The 22,107-nt window shown below is 44.2% G+C and overlaps 1 protein-coding gene across 6 annotated transcripts in view; it reads right to left on the bottom strand.

Moving 5' to 3' along the window:
- LOC119978229 (liprin-alpha-2-like) overlaps nucleotides 1-22,107 on the bottom strand; it is a 768,706-nt gene that overhangs the window by 314,803 nt on the left and 431,796 nt on the right. For 4 of the 6 annotated variants that reach the window (XM_038819682.1, XM_038819685.1, XM_038819684.1 and 1 more), the window contains exon 2: nucleotides 7,241-7,295. The exons of the other annotated variants lie outside the window; for them this stretch is intronic. In XM_038819682.1, the coding sequence (XP_038675610.1) occupies nucleotides 7,241-7,250 (10 nt within the window). In that variant the 5' untranslated portion in view covers nucleotides 7,251-7,295. The remainder of the gene's footprint in view (nucleotides 1-7,240; nucleotides 7,296-22,107) is intronic. 6 annotated transcript variants of the gene reach the window in all.

Below are 22,107 nucleotides of genomic sequence, written 5' to 3'. Positions count from 1 at the left end.
ACACCCACCTTTTTAGCCAAAACTAGCCCACTCTTAACCTCAGGATCTTACTTGACACCAAGCTGAGCTTCCAATCCCATAAACTCTCCATCAGCAAGATTGCCCTTCGTTGCTCCTGCTACAACTAATTGATTCGCAAAATTCTTATCCATGTTTTTGTCACCTTCGAGCCCGATCGTGCTGAGGTTGTCCAGTCTGGCCTCCCATATTCCACCCTCCATAGACCGGAGCTTATCCGAAACTCTGTTGATTGTCAACTAAGTCTTGTCGTCCATTACTCATGTGCTTGCTTACCTACGTTGCCTTTCAGTACATCAACACTTCAAATTTACAATCGTCACCCTTTTCAAATTCCTCTCTAACCTTGCTCCTTCTTATCCCCATAACGTCCTGCAGCCCTACAACTCTCCAATTCAGGCCGGCCGGACATAATTAACTGACTTCTTTTAACCCTCCCGGACAATTGGTGGCTATGCCTTCCAGGGCAGTAAGTGCGAGGCTGGAATTCCCTTCTTCAACCGGTCTCTCCATTTACATTCCCCCTTCAAGCCAAACATTAAAATCTACCTCTCTGACCAGGTTTTTGGTCACGTATCCTGCTGCCTCCTTCTTTGGTTCAGTTTTAATTCTGGCATTCCTGTGAAGCGCCTTGAAATTGTAACTAAGTTAAAGGTGCTATGTAAATATGTCATTTTTGTATGCCTGCAAAGTTTCACGTTTAATATGCCAGAGAATAGCTTGATCGCCTCAACCATTTATCTCTGAGACATCGCCACAGAATCGCACTTTCCAATTAGAGGAGAAAAAGTGTACCAGCATGTTTCACCATGCCACCAGCTGAGGAGAATTACTTTAGGAATTAAAATCACACTTCATTCATCCGAGCTGCACGCAGTGGTGGAAACCAGTTACAAAATCCACTTTATAAATCACCGTGTTAGGTTTAGAGTCACACTCTATTTAAAAGGGCATAAAAAAATGTATGAAGCTGCAAGGAAATGCACAATTTCACATCGCGAGAGACCATTCAGTGTCTCCCTCCAGCCCGCATTTTATCTGCTTTGAATACCTACTCAATTTTACTGAAAGGATGCATTAAAAACATACATAGAAAATAGGAGGCGGCCATTTGGCCCTTACCACTGATTAAGTTCAAAACTCTGATTCCACCCATATCCCTTGATCCCTTTACCCAAAGAGCTATATCTAATTCCTTCTTGAAATTGCACAATGTTTTGGCCTCAACTATTTTCTGTGGTAGTGAATTCCACCGATTCACCACTCTCTGGGAAAATACATTTCTCCTCACCTCAGCCCTAAAAGCTTTACCCCTTATCTTCAAACTATGATCCCCAACTCTGGACTCCCCCACCATCAGGAACATTCGTTCTGAATCTACCTGGTCTAATCCTGTTAGAATGTTAACACGTTTCTATGAAATCCCCTCTCACTCTTCTAAACTCAGATACAATGGTCTTTGCCTCAATGTGCCCAGGACTGGATGCTCCAACATGTTAATCATTTCATAATTCTGTCAGCAATACTTTCTTCAATTGTGACCTGTTCATTTTATAGTTTTTTTCCCCTATAATCTATGGCGAGACAGCTAGGTATCAAAGTCATTTACCAGTAGGCCCTGATATCTATATCTTAGTGGGAAATTGGAACAAATGTAATGGAAGCAGTTTCAAAACATTCAGGGAAAGGTGAAATATATGGACACAAATTTCAAAGGAAACATCGATGAAATACAGGGAAAAAAAGCTTTTTTTTTTAGTCACTTCCAAGTGAGAAAGTAACCAGCCAATATTACGTTGTCAGCATGGCAGTGCATCCTCATCAATAGCTGAATACTATTCTGCAATGGAAGGAGCGGACATGCAAGTTATATTTCGATAGAAAATACTTCAGTACCATTGCAGATACTTGAATGATTTTACAATGCAATTGAAGCTGCTTTTATTCCCCACATATTGGGCGCAATTCTCCCACCGGGAGACTAAGTCCCGACGCCAGAGTGAAAACCGGAGTGTTTCACTCCGGCGTCGGAGGCCGCTCCCAGCCCCCTATTCTCCCACCCCCGGGGGGCTAGGAGCAGCGCCGCGTCATTTACGGGTGCCGGGCCTTGGCGCCGTATAAATTACGCGGCGACGTCACCGCGCATGCACAGGTTGGCCGGCGCCAACCCGCGCATGCGCGGTTGCCGTCCTTCCCGCCTCCGCCCCGCAAGAAGATGTCAGATGGATCTTGCGGGGCGGCGGACGGAAGGAGGTCCTCCTTCAGAGACGCCGGCCTGCCGATCGGTGGGCACCGATCGTGGGCCAGAAGCCTTTTGCGGCCTCCCCCGGTGCAAGAACCCCCTCCCCCTCAGGCCGCCCCCCCCCCCCCCCCCCAGCGTTCTCGCGGGCACCAACCTGTCGTGTTGGGCAGGCCACCCGGCCCATTCGGGCTGGAGAATCGCCGTTCGCCCGTTACAAACGGCGAGCAGCGATTCTCCCAGCAGCCAGCCGTGAATCTTGCAGCGCCGGTTTGGGGGGTTGGGAGAATCGCGTGCGGGTGCTGGGGCGGCGTGGTGGGACTCGCTCGGCACCCCGACGATTCTCCCACCCAGCGTTGGGGGGGGGGAGGAAGAATTTGCCCGTTATTCCTTGTGATTTCGGATTTTTGGCAGAAATTTCAAATTGCATGAGAACTGCAAATTTTCTCACCATATAAGCACAATTACCAGGTTGAGTATTTAATACAACTTCTATCATTCAGGAATGTATTTGAATAAAACAATCAATGATTAAATTTGTTGAACAGCGAGTACTGGTTCAAATCAATAATTTTAAATACATTCTTTTATTTAGACACCTGGCCAAAATAGATGCCAAACTATATTTGCAGCGATTAATTACTTAATAGGCAAACCATATTAATTTTCAATTTTTCCTTTACTTTTCTTTATTTTGCTTTCCCTTCAACACTTTCTCTTTGTCCCATCATTCAGTTGAAGCGTTAAACTGATGTCCTGTCTGACCTGGACATGAAAAATCGCACTGCATTATTTCAGAGAGCGAGAGTTTCACCTACATCATGGCCAATATTTAATCGCCAACATTACTAAGGGATTATTTTTGTCATCATATTGCTCTTCATGGAACATTCCTGTGTACAAATTGACTGCGGAGTTTCCTAGCGTACAACGATTATGACGCTTCAGGAATACTTACTTGGCTGTAAAACTCTTGAAACACCCCAAGTTCCTGAAAGTTGCCATATAAATTCAAGCTTTCTTTCCCTTCCACCTTTCCTCCTCTACTTTCAATGTCACACATTACCCCATACCACTCCCCACCTGTTCCGTCTCTCTGTTCTATTTCCAACGTTAACAGCCTGAACTGTAGGAGCCATCATTCTCTAAACAGCAGTACAGAAGAGCCAGTTTGGGCTGTTACTGTTGGAAGTAACACAAAGAGCAGACAGGGATCTATCGTGATGCATTTGTCACCAGCCTCAGGAGTGGTAAGGACAGAGAGGGACCTAGCTACACTGATTTTGCCAGCACATGTTGACTGGCTGCCCAAAGCACTGATGGTTGGTATGTATAGCAACATTATAAGTGCAGGTAAAAGCGTAATGAGAAGTTTTGGATGCCTCAAGACCAAAATGGTCATTACATTGCAGTTGCACTTATTGACCAACACTTTCAGAAACAACTTCTTTTTCAAAACAAGTATGCTCCAAGTCACATGTAAATGCTCCCCGTGATTGAGAATATTAAGTGTGAAACAAAGAAGGATGATTTAATATAGCACGTGACCTTATTTCAAAAAGCACATGTAATCCACCCCGTCAGCCACCAGAAATCTATTAATTTCTGCAGAAATCATCTTGAATTCTCATTTAATATCTCATCTCAGCCTTGCTCCACTCTAGGAAAATAGCTTCTCCTCCCATCTTCCTTTCCCATAAATCAGCTCACTATTTTGAATAAAGCTCATCTCCATCCCTGCAGATTGAATGAGATATACATTCAACGCCTCTTAAAGGAGTTTGCCCACAGAGTACATGACTTCATTTGGCAAGAGTCTACTCCATGTAGTCACTACTCAAAGATAAAAGCAAATTACTGCAGATGCTGGAATCTGAAATGAACATACAATTCTGACCATTCTGACCTTTGACAGTCATCCAGACTCGAAACACATTAGCTTCCTTCGCTCTCCACAGATGCTGTCAGACCTACTGAGATTGTCCAGTATTTTCTGTTTTTGTATCCACTACTCCAGGCATTTTCAGTGGGGGTCACGACCCGCGGGTAGGTCGCGGGCGGGTGTCGGGTGGGTCACCATGGGAAATCATCACATCATCGCCCTCTGTGTACTGAAGGGTGGCTATAAGTTTTTTGCTGACCTTTTAGACTACATTAAAGCATTGAATCAAAACAGTGACCAATCAATCCCTATGACGGTGGACTTCATCCGCTTGAAGAGTTACTGTAATGATCAGTTAAGAGGCGAGCTACTCAGAGTTTACAAACAGATACAAAATCCACGCTTTCCTCCTCGAGAAATTGTCCTCTCTGGCTGATTCGTTTCCTGATGAAACTTGGATGCTAACTATGACTTACCTTACACACATCTTTTCAATTCAAAATGAACTGAACCTCAAATTGCAAGGTAAGGATGATGATTGCTTTCGGCACTATGAAGAAATCGCAGCTTTCCAAAACTCATTGAAAGTTTCACAATTGCAAGTACAAAGCTAAAATTACTAGATGTTCCCCACACTGCTACGACACATGGAAAAAACAGCATTAGTAAGGAAACTGTAAATGGACTGGCAAGCCGGACTCCAAATGTAGCTGACTGAACTTCTGCGCCTCAGCTTTGACAGCACATTAAAAACAGGGCACAAGTCAATGACACTTTGAGCATTCTGGTGTAGCGTCTCCAAGGAGTATCCGGAGCTGAGTAAAACAAGCATTTTGTTGCTTTTGCCCTTCACAATGACCGACACGTGCGAGGTTGGATTTTCCATCCTCACAAAGGTGAAGACGGCACAAAGGAACCGGCTGAATCCTGCATCCGATGTGCATCCTCTCTTCCTGTGAACCTGATTGGAGAGCGATCGTGAGCACCAAGCAGGCTCACCTCTGACATTAAAGGTAAGAGAAAATAGTGGGTTGCAAACGTCAGCCGGCATGGGTCATGAAGGTCAGCTTGCATGGGGCCCAAAGGTTGGCCGCTTGGTAAAAATGGGTCCCCGGAAAAAAAAGTTTGAAAAACACTTTTGTCACAAGGTGGCAAAATCACAATAAACCTGCTAGAATTATAAAGAGGCTTCCGGATATCACATTTCAAGATCTTATTTGTTCCAGCAGGTCTTTGGACAGGGCCCACTATAAATTAAATGAGATGTGATGGATCATTCCTTATGAAAATAATAAATGGTTTGTAAGATTTGAGGGTTTCAAGGTATAAAACCCTTCTAATTAAAAACTCTTACGGTCTGAATTCTTAATCTCCAACATTAGGGTCCTTAGTTGACCTACAAGTTAAGTATTTGTGCATCAAGCAGAATTTTTTAAGCAAGATTTTGTATATAGATAGGAAGTAGTGAAGAAATCACACAAGCTCCACATCTCTCAAGATCCCAGAATCCTTCGACATTGTCAGCACAGGTGATATCTTTGTACTCTCTATCTCTGAAGTGATATTGAACTGTGTCCGGAAGAGTCATACCCCAGAAGTTTTGGTATCACGTGCCAACAAAAACTATGGTTTTCCAACTTTTATCCTCACTTCTCATTGTTCCTCCTCCATAATTTGAAAATGGTCCAAATTCACCTCTCCCATTGGCTTGGGATGCGAGACATCTCGTCTCACTCTGTCTCTTGAGTCATATAGACTAAAGACAAATGTTCACCTCCGATTTCCTTGGGCACTTCAGGAGTTTACATTCCATTGCAAACAAATAATACATTTCCTCACGTTAGAAAACAGATACAAAGTCATACCCTGTTGTCAGCAATGCATCCATCATAATTTTAAGACTATCAAGAACAAATGTTAAAAACACTTCCTACCATAATATCAGAAAAGGGACATTCCGTTCTGGTACAGATCAATTAAGGTAATACATGGGTTTGGATAAAAGGCAAGGTGTAATTCTAAGAGGAATCTATGTTTAGCACCAATAAATCAAAAGGTTTGTCCTCGAACCCACCATGCTTAGTCTTCAAATGCCTTTTAAGTTTTGAGGGTTTTAAACTTTCATTTGCCAGTACTTCCCTGCATATAACACACATGAACTTTGCATCCTGATTTGCAGTGGCACAATTAGTAAACCTACACCTCAAGTAATCATATTTCTGCTACTTTTTTTCTGTTTTCAGCTTCTTCGTCATGGATTGTTAACCAGTGGCCCTGGAGTTCACACCAGCACTGCTGACAGCTGCAAATTGCAGAAATCTCTCTAGCGCCCAGAACACGTCAGTGTACCTGCTCTCTGTCACTCTCTAGACAGGAAGACTCCAGCGATTTAAAAAAAAAAAATGTTTCTGGGTCAGCATACTGACATCAGGAGGAGGCGTTCTACCCTGCTGGGGTCCGGGCCTGCGCACTGCTGAGGGGCACGCATGCGCAGAACGGCCTACATTCTGAAAGCCAGTCACAGCCGGCATTTAAAAAATCCGGTCACTCCGTTGGGCACTACTTCTCATGATCGGGAACACCGCAACGCATGGCCCTGACACCTGCCGGTGACCCACCCATGGGTCACGACCCTGGGTTTGAAAATAACTGCAATAAAGAGTGCTTAATAAGCAATAAGGACAGTGGTTGGTGGGGGGCATTTAATCAACATTTCTCTGCAGCATTAAAGAGAAAAAAAATATGTCTCACTGCCACGGGACAGACAGTCACAAACCCCAAGCCTTTGGACCTGCAACCAGCTGCACTAACTCAATGGGATCAAGGAAATAATAGCAAGCTAAACTCTGATCCATGAAAGGAGAGACCCACATTATACAACTACAGAAATAAAATTTAAAGAAGACACTTTGGATCCACTTCATAGTACAGAATATATTGTTGGAACATTTTTTTCCAAAATAAAAAAATGCCTTGGATAAAAGAGCAGTAATCAATAATATCTACTTAATAATAATCAATTCAGTCATCCTATGGTGGTGCTTCAAGCTATAAATTTGAGTCTAGATAGTGAAGAAATAAATTAGCGATACAGCACTTACCATCCCTCATTGTAAATCTGAGTTTGTTCAATGTGCGGTCTGGCTGACATTAGCTCTGTGTGAGGAATCAATTAAAAATATTTAACATCCTCTTCAGAACCCAGACCTCAGAGACTCACCAAGCCAATCATCTGTAACGTCACTGAGCTCCACAAAGATCTCCACTCATGGGGACACAGTATGCATTGAATGGGCAGTGTTCTGTAGACACATGCCAACTTGACAACTACATTGAATTGACTTCTTTGATTCCCTTTGCAGGGAAACATTTCACTGCATGGAGGATTTCAGATTAAGTGAAGGCAGTGCACAGGGAAGCATAAGAATGCTCGCTAATGAGGAAATGCTCGCTATACTATATTTATTTCAGCAGAGGTTTTAGTGCTTCCAATCTAACATTGAGAAAGAATTCCATCAAGCACCACTGTCTCCACTTAGAGCTTCAGAAATAGCCTTTATTCATCTCATCTGTGGCCAAAGTGGTCTTAGTGACATATAATCCAGGTGCATTGAAACAATGACACACAAGTATGCACACTACTGTCAGATTGTGTGGCATCAAAGTAAGAAATATGGAAGTTTGTGCGGTTGAAAATAAACTGTCCACTGTTAACACAACTATAGACATATCTCCAAGGTATAACCCGAACTAGGCACTATCTTCATGCTGACTTTTCTCGGCTAGCCTGTCTACAGTCATGTGACTCTCTATATCATACTAGGCATGACCGTTCTCCAGTCCCACATCAAACCTTGCTATGCTGAATATCCTTATACAACAATGACAAAACCTCCACCCTCCAAAATTCCACAAATACTTGGAAACAATCTCTGACAAAGATTTAATTAAGCGGACTGGTCACTGCATTATTTATAAATGTGCATACAAACTATCAGCAGGGTTGTAAAGGGCTTTTTGTGATGGAAGATCACACTGTGGAAGATGATCACTTTTGCTTGAACTATCAACCATGAAAATGATGCTAACTTATAATTAACCAAGATTTAGCAGAGTAATTATAGAACACAAAGTGACCCTCATCCAATGTGCACGTACCATGCATTGCCATCAGTCAAGCCGTCTTCATTAAGGTTTAAACTTGGTTACCCAGCTAACGGTATCCGAATGATTTATTTTATCTGCTCACCTGTAATCTGAGTATTTTCCATTTGTAAATTTGTTGACGGAAATCTTCATTTTGACCCCATTTATAAAACTTGTAGAACAAAGACAATATTGGTCACCCTGAATCAACTATCCCCCACACCCTTCAAACAAAAATTGGGGAGAGAAAATTCATCTTTTCCATCTGTTAGCCTGCATTATTTGGACTTTACATTGGCTGGTTTCTTCTAATCCTCCTCCCATCCTCGTTTCAGACATTCTTCCATTGGTTTCCTTCACTGATCCAAATGAAACACAACACAAAAGGAAAAGGAAAAGATATTTTCCGACCCCTGAACATTATTCAGCTCGCAGGACCTCAATTTGCAATGTAAACATCATTCCAATTTGTCTCAATCTTCAATGTGCAGTCTTGAGTTGAGGTGGACACTTAAAATGCCTGTACGTGTGTGACTTTGCTACTCGTCAATTGGCTGCCTCATTTTCTGACATCAGAGCAGTGATTTCTCTTCTAAAGTACTTCATTAACTATGAAGCATTTTGAAATTTCCTAAAGCAATGAAAGGTATTATTATGCAGATTGATATGTATTCTATCATAGCGAAGCAAAAGGGAACAGTATTGTAAATTTTCATTGAGGGCAGCTATCATTCCATTGTCTTCCCTTGCATGTTGAAACAGAACTTAACTACATGCATTGTTGCTATGTTATAAATGTATACCAGATGAGCCTGATGCCCACAGACATCATTGTTTACTTCTTTCAGTAATTGAAAGCTATTTCCAGCCTACTAAAATCGTTTTCTGAGGGTAGCTAGCATATTTGTACTCCTAATTTCTATCACTTGTTCGTCTCTCCCTTCTTTGTTACTGCTTGTCAAGCAAAAATACTTTTTCTTGCTGTACCTACCCATTTACATTAAGAACATAAGAACTGGGAGGAGTAGGCAATTCAGCCCCTCGGGCCTGCTCTGCCATTCAATACGATCATGGCTGATCTCCTCACAAACTCAATTGCACTTTCCTATACATTCTCCATAGCCCTTCAACCCGTCACTAATTAAAATCTGTTTTACTTCCTTAGAATGACTCAATGTCCCAGCATCCACCACACTCTGGGGTAGTGAATTTCACTGATTCACGACACTTTGAGAGAAGCAGTTACATTTGCATTCTAACTGTTACTGTAAAAATGCTCGAATCTCATTTTAAATCTGCTACCCCTTATCCTAAAACTATGATGTCTAGTTCTAGATTTCCCCACAAGAGGAAGCATTCACTCTACGTCCACTTTGTCAATACCTTTTATCATCTTATATATCTCAATTAGATTTTCTCTCATCCTTCTAAACTCGAGAGAATATAGGTCTAAACGTTCCATCTCTCTTCATCAGACAAACCTCTCATCTTAGTAAACCTCCTCAGAGTTGCCTCTAATGCAACTACGTCCCTCCTCAATAAAGGGTAAAGGGACCAAAACTGTACCCAGTACTTCAGGTGCGGTCTCACCAATTCCTTGTACAGTTGCAGCAACACTTCCCTAATTTTATACTCTATTCCTTTCGCTATAAAGGCCACAATTCTATTTACCTTCCTGTACCTGCATACCAGTTTTCTGTGATATATGCACGAGGACACAAAGATCCCTCTGCACCAAAGTATTATGAAGTTTCTCTCCATTTAGATACTAAGTTGCCTTCCATTTGATAACCTCACACATATCCATGTTAAACTCCATCTGCCAAATTTTGGTCCACTCACCTAACCTATCCACATCCATTTGTAAATTTCTTTTGTCCTCATTGCAACTTACTATCACACCTATTTTAGTGTCATCTGCAAATGTGGCTATAGTTTCTTCTATCCCTGCATCAAAGTCATTAATATATATTGCAAATAGTTGGAGCCCCAAGGACCAAACCCAGTGGCACCCCACTAATTAGATCTTGAAAACCAGAAAAAGATCCATTTATCCCGACTCTCTGGCTTTTGTCGGTTAACCAGCCTTCCATCCAAGCTAATAAATTACCCTTAATCCCATATGATTTTACCTTGCGTATTTAACTTTTGTGCTGCACCTTCTGGAAGTCCAGATATACTGCATATACTGGATTTCCATTATCTACTTGACTTGTCACATCTTCGAAGAACTCTAATAAATTAGTTAACATGAAGTATCCTTCAGAAAAAAATGCAGAATCTGCTGAACTGCCGTTTTAGCTTTCTAAATGTCCTGTTATCACTTCCTTAATAACGGACTGCAACAATTTCCCAACAACAGGTGTTAAACTAACTGGTCTATAGTTTCCTACTTTCTGCCTCCCTTTTTGAACAAGGGCATTACATTAGAATTTTTCCAAACAACTGGAACCTTTCCTACATCCAGGGAATTTTGGAATATCATAACCAATGGATCCATTATCTCTGCTGCCACTTCCTTTAAGGCCCTAGGATATAGGCCATCAGGCCTTTGGAACTTGTCTGCTTTCAATCCCAATAGTTTGTTTCGCACTTTTTCCCCCTTGATGATGATTGTCTAAGTTCCTCCCTTTCTATTACCTCTGCATTATCTGTTATTGTTAGGATGGTACTAGTGTCCTCCACCGTGAAAAGGGAGGCAAAATATTGATTTAGCATCTCCACCATTTTGGTGCATCCCACGATTAACTCCCTGGTCTCAACCAAAGAGAGACCAACATTTACTTTAGCTACTCTCTTCCCTTTTGTATACTTATTTTGTTACCTTTTTGGTAATTCTTTGTTGCTCTTTAAAAGTTTCCCAATCTTACAGCCTTAGCTTTTGTCGTTATGTTATCTTTACCTTCCTTGCTTAACTATGGATGTTTTCCCTCCCTTACATCTTTCTTCCTCTATGGAATATATTTTAGTTGGGAGGAATTTAATATTTCCTTGAACAATTGCCCCTGCTCATCAACTGTTCTACCTTTTAGTCTTCCTGCCCAGTTCACAAAGACCAAATCTGTCCTCTTGCCTATGTAATTACCTTTGTTTAACTCATTTCTATAGAAGATTTTTTTCTTTGTTCCTAATGTAACACGACTCTGGAATAAAAGATCAATATTTTTTTTCAAAATTGAACTATCCCATGCTAAGTAAATAAGGAATAGTTGAATATCTTTTGCCGGGTGGGGGAGAGGCTACTTAAAACATGTTCTTTTGGGGGGCGCAGGCAACATATTTTCAATCAATGTTTCAACACGAGCAGCATCCCTGTTCCAGTGCACCTCTCCATGATAAAATGCTGCACTAGCATATAAAATTCCTAAACATGAGTGTTAAATGCAAAACTCACGATGACATACCTCAGGATGAAAGTGTTTCCTTTTTTTAATACTTCCTCTCTGTCCAAAGATGGATTTGCATTCTAACTGTTGCTGTAAAAATGCTCGAATCTAGTAACGGGCTGCAAACTGACCCTGCAAAAAGGGTGGAAGAGCATTCCTGTTGGAGGAGGTTTCACCCTAATCCTTTCCAAGATCTTTAGGATTTTGGCTCTGAGATACAGCATTGAAATACAGGATCAGCCATGATCATATTGAAAGGTGGAGCAGGCTCGAAGGGCCGAACCGCCTACTCCTGTCCCTAGTGTCTATGTATTTTTTTAGGCTTGGTGCGGCATAGAGCTAGTGGCTGAAAACACAACTTGATTGGCTGTGCAGACCAAACAGATATTTCTAAAAGGCCACAAGGTAAAATGGATATCCAATCCCCCCCCTCCCCCAACCCCAGCTGTTACCACCAACCTCCCCCCCCCAAACAACCCCAGATGTTACCACCACCTCAAGAGTCTTCAAACAATTACGAGCATACAGACAACTTCGGTATACATTGGGTAAAGTTTGCCCAAGATTTCATCCTACTTGCCATATTTACATTTCTCCTGTGCTTTTGGAAATAAGGGAATGATTTGGCATTAATATTGGTTTCATAACAAGGCTTTCAGTGCACAGTAATGCATTATCATTTGCATTCACTACCCCGAGTGCCTTGGCATTATGTTATGAACTTCCCATTAGTTCAGTGCAGTGTCAAGAAAACTAACCAGTATTAAGAAAAGTAACTAGTGTCAGGAAAAGTAACAGCCCTTGTCCGAGACATTGAGAATCAGTATCCCTATAGTATTATTAACATTATCAATCTTTGTTAATAATTGAGCTAAATATTATAGAATCATAGAATTTACAAAGTAGAAGGCCATTTCGGCCATCAAGTCTGCACTGACCCTTGGAAAGTGTACCCTACCGAGGCCCAGGCCCAACTCTATTCCCGAAACCCAGTAACCTCACCTAAACATTTGGACATGAAGGGGTGATTTAGCATGGGCAATCCACTTAATCTGCACATCTTTGGACTGGGAGGAAACCGGAGCACCCAGAGGAATAAGCAGACGCAGGGAGAATGTGAAAACTCCACACAGTCTCCCAAGGCCGGAATTGAACCTGGGTCCCTGGCGCTGTGAGGCAGCAGTGCTAACCACTGTCATTTTCACTACTCTTTTCAAATTTCTTCCTCACATATTGAGATCCACATACGTTGACTGATGTTCAAAGAAATTTTCTTAAATCTCCCATAATCCAATATTTAAGGCAATCTACACGCTTTATGCCAATGTACAATAATATATTATGCAAAGTAAATTGGCAATTTCCTTCCGAAACAGCTGAAGTAACGTCAATCATCTGGAAACACAAGTGTTGCATTAAATTAACAATAATTTGCCAACTTAAATATCCTGATTAGGTTCCCTTTTGTAGCTAAATACACATTAAGCCATCAACTGAGTAGTAAATGAAAATCCTGTGGTTTCTTATTACAATTCAAAATTGTGTTTGGTTGCCAGGCTATACCTTTGCAAAAGCTTTTCCTTCTCATTTACATTTTTAATTTTAGTACGATGTAAAGAGGGTAGGCTTGTTTTCGGATTACAGCACAAAGGGGGACTCTTAGTAAAGAGAACCAGAATTTCCCAAAGGATTAAATACCATATTCCCATCTGTAAATCTCAACTGATGTGATCTGAGGAGCAATAAATGGAGGGGAAGGACTGAGGGGGAGGATGAATTAGAACGGGAGAATTCAATGTCATACCAATTACTGAAAGAAAATTAATCAAAATAAAAAGAAAGTGAGGTAAAGAAATATTGGATTGAGAGAGATAGATTAGAAAGGAGGAGAAGTTAATTTAAGATTTGCCATTTTAAAAATCGCAATTCACCACTGCCCGAAGGAATGTGGCACCACACTTTCAATTGTCCACTTTATGGGCCATAGAGGTTGGTCAGGAATCATAACAATGCTCACACTGTTAAAAGAGGTACTTTCTCTTATGATGAGAAAGATGCACTATCAATTACGACGAGTCGAAAGTAGAGGGTAATTGAGGCTTTATTAAGCAGAGATGTGGAGCCTCCCGCAGCTGCTACCAGAATCTGAGCAGCTCGGTGGGCACACACATTTATACTCCGCCTACAGCGCTGAGCCAGCAGGCAGATATCTACCCCCGAACCTGTAATACAGGAGCCTTACCGTATTACCTCTTTTATACAATCAGTGGTGACTACCACATTCACCACTTGTTAAAACACGAGTCCAGTGGGGGTGGTGGAAACAACTTTTTACAGGTTTATGAAAATTTTAAGTTTACAGTCTGGTGAAAATTTACAAATTCAGCCAGACGGGTGCCTTGATCTTCCGCTGTGAGCACCTCAGTCCCGGTGGTGATGCGGGCTTCGACTTGGTCGCCTGTGGCTCCGGGAGCATGCTGTTCTCATCTTCATCCCCAGGTGGAACCAGTGGGAGGACGGATTGTCCTGGGGCGGGGGCTGCAGTGAGGTGCGCTGGGGGAAGGGTAGGTGGCGCCGGGGCAATCGGAGGGGAGGGTGCCGGGTGTTGGGCCGTGGGTGGAGATCCAGCTGGTGCCAGGTCCCTGACGGAGACTGTGTCCTGGCGCCCGTCGGGATACGCCACGTAGGTGTACTGCGGGTTTGGGTGCAGTAGTTGTACCCTTTCGACCAACGGGTCCGTCTTGTGGATCCGTACGTGTTTGCAGAGGAGGACGGGCCCAGGAGCTGCCAGCCACGTTGGGAGCAAAACCCCGGAGGTGGACTTCCCAGGGAAGGCAAGATGTTCATGGGGGGTTTCATTAATCGCAGTACAGAGTAGCGATCAAATGGAGTGGAGCGCATCGGGGGGGGGACCTCCTGCCAGCGGGAGACCGGGAGATTTTTGGACCGCAAGGTCAGCAGCCCGTTTCCCCAAGGGTTGCAGCTGGTCATCCTGCTCAAGGCAATGCTCTTGCTGAGCAGGAACTGACACAGCTCATCACTCATAAAAGGAGGATCCCCGGTCGCTGTGGACGCAAGCGGGGAAACCGAACAGGGCGAAGATGCTGTTGAGTGCTTTAATGACCGTGGCAGACGTCATATCAGGGCATGGGATGGCAAAGGGAAAACGGGAGTATTCATCGACCGCGTTCAGGAAGTATGTGTTGCTGTCGGTGGAGGGGAGGGGCCCTTTGAAGTCCATGCTGAGGCATTCAAAGGGGCAGGGGGCCTTCACCAGGTGCGCTGGGTCTGGCTGGTAGAAGTGCGGCTTGCACTCCGACTCCGCGCAGACCTGGCAGTCCCTGGGTGACGGTCCTGACCTCCTCAATGGAGTAGGGCAGGTTGCGGGTCTTTATGAAGTGAAAGAACCGGGTGACCCCTGGGTGACAGAGACCATCGTGTCGGCCCAGAGTCGGTCCACTTGTGCTCTGGCACATGTGCCTCAGGATGGGGCATCAGGGGGCTCGTTGAGCTTCCCAGGGCGATACAAAATCTCGTAATTGTAGGTGGAGAGCTCGATCCTCCACCTTAAGATTTTATCATTTTTGATCTTGCCCCGCTGTGTATTATTAAACATGAAGGCAACCGACCGTTGGTCAGTGAGGAGAGTGAACCTCCTGCTGGCCAGGTAATGTCTCCAATGTCGCACAGTTTCCATGATGGCTTGGGCCTCCTTTTCGGCAGAGGAATGCTGAAGTTCGGAGGCATGGAGGGGGCGGGAAAAGAATGCCACAGGCCTGCCTGCCTGGTTGAGGGTGGCAGCCAGACCGACATCCGATGCATCGCTCTCGACCTGAAAGGGGAGGGTCTTGTTGACTGCGTGCATCGTGGTCTTGGCGATGTCTGCCTTGATGCGGTTGAAAACCTGGCTGGCCTCAGCGTCAGAGGGAAAATTGTGGAGTAGATGAGTGGGCGGGCCTTGTCCCATAGTTAGGGACCTACTGGGCATTATAGGAGAAAAACCCCAGGCAGCGTTTCAGGGCCCTGGGGCAGTGGGGGAAGTGGGAATTCCATGAGGGGGCGCATGCGGTCGGGGTCGGGCCCTAGAACTCCATTTTCCAGAACATAGCCAAGGATGGCTAAGCGGTTGGTGCGGAACACGCATTTCTCCTTATTGTACGAGGTTAAGGAGTTTGGCGGTTTGGAGAAATTTGAGAAGGTTAGCGTTGTGGTGCTGCTGATCGTGGCCGCAGATGGTGACGTTATCTAGGTACAGGAAGGTGGCCCGCAGCCCGTACAGGTCAACCATTCGGTCCATCTCACGTTGGAAGACGGAGACCCCGTTCGTGACGCCGAAGGGAACCCTAAGGAAATGATAGAGGCGTCCATCTGCTTTGAATGCAGTGTATTTGCGGTCCGGCTTGTGGATGGGGAGCTGGTGGTAGGCAGATTTCAGGTCTACTGTAGAGAAGACCCGGTACTGTGCAATCTGATTGACCATATCAGAAATGTGTGGGAGGGGGTACGTGTCGAGCTGTGTGTACCAATTGATGGTCTGACTGTAGTCAATGACCATCCTCTGTTTCTCCCCAGTCTTTACTACTACCACCTGGGCTTACCAGGGGCTGTTGCTGGCCTCAATAATGCCTTCCCGCAGCAGCCGCTGTACCTCAGACCTGATGAAGGTCCTGTCCTGGGCACTGTACTGTCTGTTCCTGGTGGTGACGGGTTTGCAATCCGGGGTGAGGTTTGCAAACAGGGAAGGTGGGTCGACCTTAAGGGTCGTGAGGCCGCATATGGTGCGGGGTGTTGGGGGTCCGCCGAATTTTAGAGTTAGACTTTGGAGGTTGCACTGGAAGTCCAGGCCGAGTAACAGGGCAGCGCAGAGGTTGGGGAGGATGTAGAGCCGGAAGTTGCTGAACTCTACGTCCTGGACAGTGAGGGTGATGATGCAGTACCCCCGGATTTCCACGGAATGGGATCCGGAGGCCAGGGAGATTCTCTGGGCAACGGGTGTACCGCAAGGGAGCAGGACCTTACCGTAGCAGGGTGGATGAAGCTTTGCGTGCTCCCGGAGTCCAGAAGGCAGGATGTCTTGTGCCCACCGACTTTCACCGTCGTCGTCGAGGTTGCGAGGTTGTGCGGCCGGGACTGGTCGAGCATGATGGAGGCGAGTTGCGGCTGGTGTTGGTAGGCCCCGGGTCGGTCGGCGGCAGTGGCAGGCAGCCAGATGAAGTCGCCGATGAGCAGGGGTCCTGAGGCACCGTCCAAAATGGCGCTAAAGATGACGGCGCCCACGGGCCGCATATGTTTTGCTGGGAGGAACATGGTGGTGCTCACGGGCCGCACGTGGTCTGCGGGGACGAAAATGGCGGCGCCCACAGGTCGCTCGGGAGGGGGGGGGGGGTGCGCAGGAACACTGGGCCTATGTACAGCAGCGATCGACCAGGCCTGGCACACAGCAGTGAAATGTCCCTTCTTTCCGCAGGCCTTGTAGGTTGCACTCCACGCCGGGCAGCGCTGTCAGGAGTGTTTTGTCTGCCTGCAGGAACAGCACTTGCCCGCCCCCCCCCCCCCCCCCCCCCCGGAGATGGCTGGATGCCGCACGGCACAGGCTTGGGGTTGGCTGGGGGCAGCCACTGGTGGGGCCCACGATGTCCATGAGGGCGCCATGCAGTCTGGGCGTATGCTGTGCGGTCGGAGTCGTACGACTGCACAGAAGGCTACCGTTAGCGAGTTCGCGAGTTGGCTGGTCGCCGCAAGGCCGAGCGTACCCCTTTCTAATAGGTGCTCGCTGATGTACGCCGACTTCATGCCCATAACGAAAGCATCCCTGATTAAGAGTTCTGTATGTTCCATGGCCGAAACTGCCTGGCAATCTCAGTTTCCCGTCAGGATGTGCAGGGCACGCCAGAAATCGTCTAATGACTCATTGGGGAGTTGTTGCCTCGTGGATAGGAGGTACCTGGTGTAGAGGTTGTTGATCGGCCGGATATAGTGTCCTTTCAGAAGCTCCATAGCTTCAGGGTAAATGGGCGCATCACGGATAAGGGGAAAAATCTCGGAGCTCACCTGTGAGTACAGGATCTGAAGCTACTGTGCGTCCGAGGGCTGTTCAGTCGCTGATTCGAGGTAGCTTTTGAAGCAAGCTAGCCAGTGGTCGAAGGCAGACGTGGCGCTGGCTGCTTGAGTGTGCAGCTGCAAACGATCTGGCTTGATGCGTAGTTCCATCGCTGTAATATCTCTGCTTAATAAATTGATGCACTATCAATTACGATGAGACAAGAGTAGAGGGTAATCGAGGCTTTATTAAGCAGAGATGTGTGGCTCCTGCAGATGCTACCAGAATGGCGTGCTCGGTGTGCACACTCTGCCAGCAGGCAGAGATCTAACCCCGTACCTGTAGTACAGGAGACTTACCGTATTACCTTTATTATACAATCAATGGTGACTACCACAGCTTACTAGGTTTAACTTTAAGTGATGAGTTCAATGGACATTTAAAGTGCAAATGTAACAAAAAGGCTAAAGATGAGCTGCAGCTTTCACACAGCATCACAAAATGGGTCAGTACCTTGTAGTGATTTGCAATTCATAGGGTCTCTCTTTCACACCACAAATTGCTGACCTGTTTGTACACTAACCAAATTCCTGCCGATAATCAATGGGCAAAAAAAATGCATGAACAATAAGATTCAAACAGAAAAGGAAATGGACTAACATGTAAAATTGACTAATGTACAAGCTTCTACAGATAGAAAGGGAGAAATGGTTGAACTTTTAAAGTTTAACTCTGACATAATTTTGATAGATAAAAATGCACCCAACGATGGATATACTCAGTAAAGCTTAATTTTCTACAACACACAACCTGGCCTATATACCACAATGCTAAATATGTCACATGTATAAGGAATACATTGCACAGTTTAATGTAAGAAACAAATTGACAGTTGTTTATGCTGACAGATTTTCACTTTCTAGGTGGCTATCTTTTTCAAACCTTCCATTTATATCTCATTCTTTCCTCTGTGCTTAGCATGCCTCTATTTTACACAATGAACCATCAAACCATGTTCATGACCCAAATATAATGAGTCATATCACCAGAAATCCAAATGCTGTATTAGTTAGAAAATTAATCACAGCCCCTTTAATGATCTCTGTTGAAACGAGCTGAGTATAAGGTTTCTTAGCTTCAATTCGAAACTGAATGACCTGAAATCTGTAATCATCTTGGTTGCAATTTTTCTGAATCTTTGCAGTTTCCAAGTGGTAATGCCATCAGAACTTGATATACCATTTGGCTATTAAAAAAAGCTAGCGTTGCTAGGTGGTCAATGCATTTGTATCTACAACACCTTTTCCCTCAAGTAAGGGCTGACATACATTGCATTGACACTTTCAATGGTTAACAAGTTCCATGACTCACCCTTTCAAAAGTGCCTCAATTAATTAATCACATTGACTTTTTATTGTCACTGTGCATTATCTCCTGTTTTTTCTGTCCGTGCTTTCATCTGCCCAGTTTTAAAATACAAGGGATGAAGGATTGAACACATCTCCATCACGCTGTTTATAAATATTTTCAATTACATCCTCAGTCAGGGGTGGCATGGTAGCGTACTGGTTAGCACTGCTGCCTCACGATGTGATGACCCGGGTTTGATCCCGGTCCTTGATCACTGTCCGTGTGGAGTTTGCACATTCTCCCTGTACCTGTGTGGGTCTCGCCCCCACAACCCAAAGATGTGCCTGGTGGGTGGATTGGCCAAGCTAAATTGCCCCTTAATTGGGAAAAAAAAATTGACTACTCTTAAAATTTATTTTGAAAAATTAAACACTCGGTCACTGCTGCCCAATATCAATGGCTACCTTGAGGCTCCTGCAACACATCTCTTGCTGTAACCTTAAATAAGCTGAATGCTCTCCAGTCCCATTCTCATAATAAAGAGGGAGGATGCGCTGCCCCTTATAGCCAGGTATCACACAACGCACCAAATATCAAATGTAGCTCTTTCTGAATAAAATTAAAGATACCACCTTAAGGAAGGTTCCTGCTGCCAAGCTGGAGTGGTTTTTAAATCTTAGCTGCTTCCTGCCAGGACAACAAGTGTAACAGAAGCTAATCACACATATTTGCACAGCTTCTCAAGGGCAATTAGGAATGGCAACAAATGCTGGCCTAGCCAATGACACCGACATCCTGTGAAAGGTATTTTTCATAAAATTTTAAAACTTCCAATTAGAGGCGTCGTACTGTAAATAAGGAGATCTTAAGACCACTTGGAGTCTGGCTGGTGTTGCTGAGGGAGATTTGACTGTTAAAGCAAACCTCGGCAGCATCAATATTTGACTTCCTGCTGAGGCACAGGAGGAAGGAATACTTATTGGCAGCTGCTTGTCAATTCTCAGCTCACAGCCTCCTCGGAAAAGGAGCAAAAAATATAATTCTCGACTTTCTTCCTCCCATGTCTTTCTACAACTCCAAATATGCAAACTTTATTTCTCCCACCCAGACAGGATGTGCCTGAGCTGAGTACTTCCAGCAATTTCCGTTTTTATTTCTGATTTTCAACATCGTGTTTTGCTTTTGCTCTGCTAATTCCAAATCTAAAACAAAATAGAATTTGAAAATAATAAACTCCTATTCAAACTGCGTGTGCACATTTTCAACCATGCCTCCCTGGAGATACCATCTGTGTTTGCCAGTTCATTCATGGGTTGTAGGCATCTCTGCCAGCATTTCATACCCATCTCTAATCACCTGTGAGAAGGTGACAGTGTGCCCTCTTGAAACGCTGCTGTCCATGTGATATACCGATAGTGATGTTCAGGAGGGAGTTCCAGGATTCAGTGACATTTAAAGAATTGCCATATATTTCCAAATGAAGACGGTGTGTGACATGAAGGGGAACTTAAAGATGATGGTATCTATAGCCCTTGACCTTCTAGGTGGTAGCGGGTTTGGGATAGGCTGTTTGAGTTGCCTTGGCGAGGTACTGCAGTGAATGTTATAGATGGTAAACACCGTCACTTCTGTGCCCCAATGGTGAAGGGAGTTTAGGGCGGTGGATGGGGTACCGATCAAGTGGGCCGCTTTTTCAAGCTTTGGCTATTGTTGGAGCTGCACTCATCCAAGCAAGTAGTCTATGACAGTCATGGCTTGCGTCTTGTAGATAATGGAAAAGCTTTAGGGGAGTGAGGAGGCAAGTCCCTTACTGCAGAATACCCAGGCTCTTCTTTCCTCTTGATGCCATTGTATTCATGTAGCTGATCTAATTAAGTATCTTTGATCACTGGTGATCCCCAGAATGGAGACGGTGGAGGATTTTTACGTTGTTGAATGTCAAGGGGAGGTGGCTGGACCTGTACTTGTTGTAAACACAGATGTGAACGGTTACATTATCTATCATTTCCAGTTATCATGATAACCAGGGCAATTATGTTAAACACAAAAGGAACTGCCATTTTTGTAAAAGGTACATTGAATTTTCCCTGGATAAAGAGCTACTATCACTCGATGGAGGTTAACAAAGAAACACGAGTAGAAAGCATCACAGAGAAAATTAGATAATCGCCAAGTTGAAAAAAAACAGTTATAAAACTGCCACCTAGGTGATTATGCCGTCAGAAAAACGTTGATATATCTATATTAAAAACAAAGAAACCTTAATACGGTCAGGTCATTAGAGGTAGTGGAGAAGGTTGTCAGAGAAACAGGCCCAAGGATCAATCCAACTTGGACTAATGGGATAATTGCCTTCTTTCTCGAGCAGTTGTGAGGTTATTTGGTAAAAAATGAACTTGAGCTATTGTAAATCAGTTTCTAGGGCGCGCAGGCCCATAATTATTCTGTGATGACAAATATCATCTCCAATTTCACACCAGTTTGATCTAAAATGCTAATCTCAAAGATGCCTGATATGGAAAACTAAAATTAAGTATCTGCTTCAAGAGATGAAACAGAATACAAGAAACCTCAACCCATATCTCAGGTAGGGTCTCAAATGGAAGTATTTCATTCCCCAGCACTACCTTATATATTTTCTTCAGACAGATTAGGAATCTGTATTAAGCAGCCTATTTTTAATACCATGTCCCTAACATCCTTGATGCATGATGTGCTCAATGACTTCTCATCAGCTTATGCTCCATTGCTGGAAATGGAACCTTTCAAACTCAAAAAGTCATATGCTCCAGGCAAAGTCCCCAGAAAGAATGGTAACAAATTGCAAACTGTTTATTAAAAGTATTTTTTTTTTAAAAACAGTCCCTAATGTCAAAGTCAAATAGACGGCTTTGAAGAATTCATCCTGTACGAAAACGCTGGGAATAAAGAACTTTAACTGAAACCCACTGGAATGAAAGGATTCAATTACGTGTGTTGCCCAATGTCAACAAATGCATTATTCTGAAGGAGAGTGGCATCAACTGACTGCACACTTCCCCAGGAC

This window comes from Scyliorhinus canicula, chromosome 15, assembly GCF_902713615.1.
Source record: "Scyliorhinus canicula chromosome 15, sScyCan1.1, whole genome shotgun sequence".
Lineage (NCBI taxonomy): Eukaryota > Metazoa > Chordata > Chondrichthyes > Carcharhiniformes > Scyliorhinidae > Scyliorhinus > Scyliorhinus canicula.
The sequence above is the reverse complement of the archived record's forward strand: the minus strand, read 5'-3'. Positions and strand labels throughout refer to the sequence as shown.